The 8,067-nt window shown below is 35.4% G+C and overlaps 1 protein-coding gene across 5 annotated transcripts in view; it reads right to left on the bottom strand.

Moving 5' to 3' along the window:
* Zasp66 (PDZ_signaling and DUF4749 domain-containing protein Zasp66) overlaps positions 1-8,067 on the bottom strand; it is a 66,938-nt gene that overhangs the window by 52,584 nt on the left and 6,287 nt on the right. For 4 of the 5 annotated variants that reach the window (XM_022067344.2, XM_022067341.2, XM_022067342.2 and 1 more), the window contains exons 1-3: positions 7,763-7,916; positions 5,985-6,153; positions 1,593-1,741 (exon numbers count right to left, since the gene is read on the bottom strand). In XM_022067344.2, the coding sequence (XP_021923036.2) occupies positions 1,593-1,741; positions 5,985-6,116 (281 nt within the window). In that variant the 5' untranslated portion in view covers positions 6,117-6,153; positions 7,763-7,916. Of the gene's footprint in view, positions 1-1,592; positions 1,742-5,984; positions 6,154-7,762; positions 7,917-8,067 lie in introns of those variants that run through there. The other variant, XM_022067343.2, reaches the window with a different exon arrangement.

Here is an 8,067-nt window from a genome sequence, read left to right on the forward strand (position 1 = left end):
ACGCGTATTATATAGGCACAGTATATAATTGTATGTAACCTCAGCGGTTGATATGACGCAGTAAAATAATCGAAGAATTTAATTAACAGTAGCCTGGGGTCCCGGGTTCAATTCCCGGTGGTGCTCAAATTTATAACTTGTGTTGGGCAAGGCCGTGGTCTAGGCAACACGGAGTTTTCCTCCGTGGCATCCCAACAATTACTCCATTCACACACAGAAGAAGGCAATGGCAAACCACTTCTGGATCATCTGCCAAGAACGTATATGAAAAGGTCCCAGTCCGAGAAGAGGATGGAAGGATCCTGTTCATATGGACCTGTCGTCAGACACAACACTAAATAAATAAAATAGCCGAGTATTATTTGTCTCTGAACTAGAATGGCGATACGCATTGTAAGTTCCACTAACCCCGAGACAAACACTTCATTTTTACCTGGATAGGAGGAACAATACAATTACAATTAAGCGAGATAAGCAGCCAGAATTCTTAGAGTAGATTAGGAAATCTAAGTTAACCTTTAAGATTATAGAAAGTGGACTGATCTAATAGCATTTGGAATCGGTCGGCTTAACTGATTTTATTATATAATGAATTAATTTTAGATTTAAAATTGTTCATATTTGAACAATAAAAGCAGTATCTTAGACGAGTTGAATCAAATAATTCTTTTGATCTTAGGGTTGGTGGTGACTATATTATATAGTACAGTAAACACCACAAATATTAGCACAGAAAATATCCCTCTCTCCTATCAGATGTCGATATCATAACCTCATTATAAAACTGTTTATCCATTACTAATGGTTAGCAACGGCTCGTGGTAATTGTTTACTAACGGAACCATATATACTCTCGTATCTGTGGTAACATTTTGAAGATATTTAGACCTATTTCAGGGAATTACCAAGAAGATAGAGGCAGCAAGGTCCTCTGGAACGTTGGTAAAATTCGTATTCAACACCGCCAAAACTTCAAATCCTACAAATTGTAGGTCCGTTGTTCATATCGACAATAGAGATTTGAAACGTTGTTTAAAAACACATTGGTTGATGAACTGGGATACTAGGCTAACGTAGCGTTAATGAAATACCGGAAATTCATAACAGCCAACACTGAAACACAGAAAATCTCCTCTTCGGCGCTGATAATATTAAAAATGAACTGAGATTCTTACATTTAAAACCATGAAGTCACTGTTCAAAGTTTTTTACCTGCGGTTTGTTTAATGACGTTGTCAGTAGGTAATCATATAAAGCGTCATTTTCTAGAGATTCAGAGCCGGGTTTGGCAGCCATACAAGTGATTAATCTGAGTTATTTGGAGACGCTTTGCCAACTGAATGTGTGCATAGAATAGAAATGAAAGAATAAGATAAGTTTTCAGCAACCAAAATTAATTTTCACAAATGAAATGTTTTGTTTCTTAATTATACAAACGCCGTTTTAAAATTTCAAACAAAAATTCTTCTTGCCCTGGATAATTACGAACACCAAATGGCTAAGGTTCTACGACGTAGAACATCGAATTCTGGCTTGTAAATCTGAAAGGAGATTGCTCTAGGTGGCAACTGAGATGCTCTGTTCTTACTTACCTCTCTATAACGAGGGAAATCGTGTTGCCCGCATTTCTGAACAGATTCTGAGCATCCTCGTGTCTCAAGTCCCGGCTGTCATAATCAACGATCTTCTTGATAATGTCGCCACGACGCAGTTCAGCGCCCGCGGGCGTCCCATCTTGTGCCTGTCGGGAGAAACACAGCAATAGACAAACGTGTCTCAAATCTGTCTGACGCAGACAGCAGAACACTGGTGATTGTGGTGGAAAAATTAGGCGTAAAACAGGCTTTCAGGAAAAACAAATGCGTTGCTGGTGATAACAAAAGCTTTGTCATGTGCCTGAATTCCACTGGAACAGATTTCAGTGCTGTTGAAACCAAATTTTAAGTACATGCGTACTTTGAACGACGTGCATTAACTGAACGCATTTGGAGGAGATCCTGAGTCCATCCGGACAAAGTATTTTCATTAGAGACCTAATTATCAAAATTAAAAATTAACACGTGTTTCGTCAATTGGAATGAATTTACTTTCAAACAGCACAGAAGGAGGTTGATATATATATATATATATATATATATATATATATATATATATGTCCAAGCGGGATTCGAAATCAGACCGCTTGGCCACTGCAATCGGAACAAAGAACATGTTCAGTAGACCCTAAATGTTTTCAAATTCCTATTTTTACAAACTTTAATTCCGGAACCGAAATTGCTAGACTAAAACGTGAGATTCAGTGGTTATTGGACGACGCTGCATGAGCCTGATATACAAAAGCACAATGGTATTAAATATAAGAAGAAACTTTCACATCTGTGTGCAAGTAAGTTTTACTAAATCAGCCCAAATCCTCGACAAATTAAAAACAAATTTCATCGCCTGAAAATGTGAAAAAAACTCGAATTTTTTTACTGTACATAAGAATGCAAGTCTTTTCGTTGTCAACTTATTAAAAACTAAGTTGGGAACTTACATAATGATATTTAACTATGGAAACAGGGAAGATTTTGAAAGACGTACATTTTTAATTTTTTTAATATAAATTTATAATAATTACAAAAATATTTTTATCAATTATTTCATTGAAATAAAGTTTAATTTACAACAGCTAATTTAAAGTACATACATTGAAATAATACAAGCAAAGGTGATCTGGAAGTTAATTAGTACTTACGTCCAATGAAATTACGAACTGACGAAGTATTTTATTACAAATAAACTAAAAAATTAACAATTAAGACCAGGTACGAGTTTCTCGTTTTCTTTACCCGTTGTACACTCTGTGAAAAAATGTGTTAAACATTTCAAAGCTCGAAATTCGAGGTGATGAAAACGAACAGCTGACGTCGTAAATGCGTAGTCTATTTGTCCTGTGTGGCTTTCCTCTGCCTTCTATTAATTACAGTTTTACGTCAGACGTGTATTAAGCAAAAAAGAGAGAATTGTCTAACTAGTAGAAAAGAAATGGAGAAATGCTCACTGTTTTGTCTATGAAGGAGGAGAATACATCATAAAGTTCTTAATAGACTCGTAAACTCTTTTGAAAATGACGCGAAGAATTTAATAAAATAGTTTCATTAACTCAATAATGAATATCCAAATTTAATAAGTTACCACCGCATTGTTCAAAAAATTCTTCTGTGTTGTAAACTACATTAAAATGACAGCTATGATGTGTGTGATTTTATCCGGAAGAAATTCTGTCGTCACCACTGACAACTCAAAACGTTTCTGAAAGAAATAAGTACTCATTTGGATGACAGCAGAGATTTTGGTAATTTCTTGTATAAACTGAGAATTGAATTTGAAAGAAAATTTCCTAATGTATAAAGTGAAGATTTCGCGGCGACAGTTGTTACTCAGCAGCCTTGAGGATGAGAGCAGAGATTGTTCTCGAAACGCTGACAGAAGATAGGGTTTATTCACCGTTCAGCCACCTGACGCAGATTGTAACCCGAGAATATTTCATCAAGATATCCTAACATTCAACATCACCCACATCAGCTGGCCAATTTTTCTCGGAAACGAATGGCAAATGAGCGCTGAAGTAGAAGTTAGGTTAGGTTAGGTTAGGTTGGGTTAGGTTAGGTTAGGTTAGGTTAGGTTAGGTTAAGTTAGGTTAGGTTATGTTAGGTTAAGTTAGGTTAGGTTAGGTTAAGTTAGGTTAGGTTAGGTTAGGTTAGGTTAGGTTTGTTTAGGTTAGGTTATGTTAGGTTAGGTTAGGTTAAGTTAGGTTAGGTTAGGTTAGGTTAGGTTAGTTTAGGTTAGGTTAGGTTAGATTAGGTTATGTTAGGTTAGGTTAGGTTAGGCGGAAACAAATATTCAAATGAGAAAGGATTAATTGCAATTCAGTATAACTTCTTCTTTAAAGAAGATTTTAGCCAAGTTTCGTCGGACCTTCATCGTGAGCAGTTGTGGAAAAAATCTGAAAGTGAAAATAAAATCCCTCGTCTGAAGGAACGAGTTGTACAACTGAACACTACAATAGGATAAACATAAATTTCTGAGCCTGCCATTTGTAAAATAAAATTTATAAAGAATAGACGCAGGTTTCGAGTTACAGGCAAACACTTAAAGGATTTAATGAGAACCATTTTAACTAACATATCTCCGAACTCCAGCCTTAAGACACAGAGTAAGAGATGCCACTTTTCCTATTGAAACCCTGATATAAGTGTGAGAGATTTTTTCGTGAAGTCAAGTGATTCTTTCACTCATTTGTCTCTGAGTTTTGCTAGATAAATACTTCAAATATATTTATAAAATTTACTTCGGACCTGTGACGTTCAAGCCTAGTAATTTTCTCAATTTGACCGAGACAAAAATTAATTATCGACCCTGCCCAAGATCTTAGCAGTTATTACGTCATATTTGTTTAAAACAATTTTAATCTTGTATAATTCAGGTTATTTACATTTAAAACGGACATTAATTTAACGTAGTATAAGTTACATAATATTTGTACCTGAATGTAACATAATTAGAATTAGAGATGTAAGTTGAGACAAACACCTAAAAGAATATTAACTTCTTTAGATCTTATTTAATAAATAATACGTTTAAAATTCCAAAAGATATGATATGATATCTTTGGTGTCTCCAGCCAGAGAAAGGCCTCGCGTAAGAATTTCACTGGGACCCAACAAATCTGCAAGAAAGTTTCGTTTTGTCATAGAATGACTTACAGTCTGAGTTGAGGTTGTTAAAATTGGACAAAAGAAACTTCAGACTCAACACTTTACACTAAGCACACCACGAGAACGCATTATGGGCTGGACCGTTCGTCTGTCTGTCCTAATGATCCAACTCGACAACTGGGCTGATTGTGATGAAATATGGACGAAGGTTACGCCAATAAGGACTATCTCAAAATCGTGTTTTTAAATATTCTACGACGGTTAACAAAATAGCGAATGATGAAATTTTTGAGGTGCTTCATTCTGGCATTCAAAGTCGGTATAATCGAAGTTCGAGTTTGTTTATTAGTTTAAAATGGCTATCATTATTACACAGGTAGCTACTTTTAACATTATACAATTGTTCCTATGGGTTGGAGGGGGGAGGTTTGAAAGAGATAAACAAAACATTTTGGATTATACGTGTTTTTTCTATCGTTCGTTTGTCTTCTTTCCTTCATGAGTCCAGATAATCGGCAGTTTAATGTATCTGTGACAATTTTCTTTTCGTGAAAATTTGCAGACACCATTGTAACCTGTCACCACATCGCAAGGAACAATTTTTTTTGTCAGCCCAAACTCAGGCGGGAGCTACTACGATCCTACCATCAAGTCGTGGTGGTCCATAGCTCATAACTCACTGTCCAACGCGTGTTAAATAAATCCAAAGACCTTTTAAATAAGACGAATGTTCGATATGAGGTTTTTTTTTTACAATTTCCGATGGTACGATTTACGGGTGTATCAGCATTTGCTTGTTTACATGTTGTAAATATTATAATTACATCTGTTATCAGAAGAATGAGCTAGTAACATGGTCCACAGAGTAACTGTTGCTAGTAGCACGTTTAATATTCTCGTGTCTCTCCCAGTGAAAATGACTGTTAGAATAATCAATTCCGTGTGTATGATTCATTTAGGAAGATTTTTTTAAAAATTAATACTCACATCTAAAATAACGAAGGATTCTTTCAAAAATTACAGCGAATTTTGTTACAAATCGGCGCTTACGATGCAAAATTTTGTGTTTATTTCCAACTTTTGATAAATCTGCCATCTTCCGAGGTCACATCTTACGTAATATCATCGTGACAGACGTTTGAGGCAACCTATATGAATTATTCTACTAGCAAAACAATGTCTTGCACTTTTGATGGAGGGACTGACGAAAATCACGAAATGGTGTATCAAATTTCTTGGCCGAATCAGCAGAGTTATAAATATCGTATAAAACTGCCTACTTACCCTGATTATGACGATGGAAGAGCCCACATCAACGCCTCCCACGATTCTTACGCCCCAGGGTGTGTTGCGGGAGGATCGGCGTAGGGTTACACCAAAAACGTGGGGTTTTCCACCCCCGCCCACAGCGCTCATCTCAATTTTGTCTCACGAATTCTTGTTACAAATCACGCTAACACATGCAGAAAGGGGAAAGTGTAAGCCTCTGCACATTCACTACGATATTATCAGAGTAATTTTAATATATGTTATCGCATTCCGCTGTACGCAATATTTCTATAAATTTTTTCAGTCTATAACCACGTACACGAGAGGACATCAGAGAACTGCGCTCCGTGTTTAACAAGCGGGAATATATAGTTTTATAAATATATTACTGCAAAGAAATTGTACTTGAACCTTGACATTTAAAGCAGGAAAAAGTACGCACGCTTCAAACTAAGTCACTGCTCTGTGTACGCCCTGTTTCGCTGCTTTTGTTTTAGAAATTCTGTCATCTTCAGGTGACTCTTTGATGTCGTTGAATTTTCCAGCATCTGACACGGAAGTTTGCGGGTAAAAACTTAAACAACATTATGCCACATGTTTCAACTAATATTACGTTTTAAAGTAATCAGTTTAGGCTATTTGTTTCAATATAATAGCTGTAATTGCAAATAAAGGCACATTTCACCGGCTGTTGTAAAAAATGTTCCTCCATAATAATTAATTACAGGCCTACCAATTATACTCGAGTCCAGTTTTTATTATAACGTTTGGTATCTACTGATTTTCATTTACGTTGTCTCATAACTCATTCTATATTAATTTGTTTTAATTAAATGTAAACGCAATAGGAACGTAGAATCAAAACAATTATTCAGAAATACTGACAACGCCAGTGATAACATTAAGCATGAACATTGTTTTATTAATATTATGAAATTATTGATCTTGAAAATAAAAAATAAGTTTTAAACCTTTGCTACTCTAGCCTAATTTAATTTATTTATATAAAATCTGGCAGTCTAGATCACGTGTATTAAAAAGTAGTTCAATATTTAATGTTCATACCGAAGTTATTTATGAATCTAAAAATTTAACACTCGTTAACTTTATTATTCGCAACACATAACTGCGGTTAAATCTTAACGCGGTTTCGAAAACATATTTTATAGTATTCTGTTACATGACGTAACGAAAATGTAATAACATTCTGATACGAGGTCACAGTCCGATCTATTATATGTTAAAGTAAACAATAATTTATATAGAAATGATTTAAATAAATTCGTAAATGAAGAAAGTAATACTCCATTCTTCAATAAATAAACTGGAAATAATAATTATTACAAGTTATAGGAATTACTTATGCATATAGTAAAGTTTCTTTGCTTAGTTTATTTTACGATATTAATAGATAAAGTTGAAAATTCCTTGCTTCTTTATGTGTCAATGATATTTCGAGATTTACACAATACGTGATTCAGTTGTAACGAAAACAATTTTCTAGAAACTTCATCGCTATTTCAGATGCTCAGATTTTATTCAGATTTTGCCTCGGGGCGTAAACGTGGAATTCGTAAAGCCAGCAGCCACGTCTACCAACCGGAAAATACAACGCACCTCTTGTAATACACAAATCTGTTATATCCATCTGAAGGTTTCCACATCAACACTCAGATCCATAACAATCACAAAGCTCCATTGACAGACAAGTATAAAACGTAAACTATCCCGATTGATAATACATACAGTGAATGATAATATTCTGGTAAGAATATTATAACGTAGAGGCTTACAAATGCTTAAATTTGGCAACCTTTTCCCCCTTCAGGTTGTCATCACATGCAGTAACTGAATCACACCAATTTGTAAATGTACACGTCTGATCACCATGGTAACTCAACTATATACTGCAGTCTTCTACTACTAGCCTAGTCCCAAAAAGATTTTCCTGTTGGTTTTGTTGCTTTGCAGTGATTACGTGTAGTCCATAAGGGCTTGGGCTTTAAAGCTACGCGAGATGTTTCTACGGCCGAGCGGCTAAATATAACCTCATTTTGCTGCCGGTCGCGAAGCTCTGATGAAAGTTTCTGACTGGGCA

Source organism: Zootermopsis nevadensis, unplaced genomic scaffold, assembly GCF_977971745.1.
Source record: "Zootermopsis nevadensis isolate Lab colony 2312 unplaced genomic scaffold, Znev_1.0 Znev_ptg000011l, whole genome shotgun sequence".
NCBI classification, from domain to species: Eukaryota; Metazoa; Arthropoda; class Insecta; order Blattodea; family Termopsidae; genus Zootermopsis; species Zootermopsis nevadensis.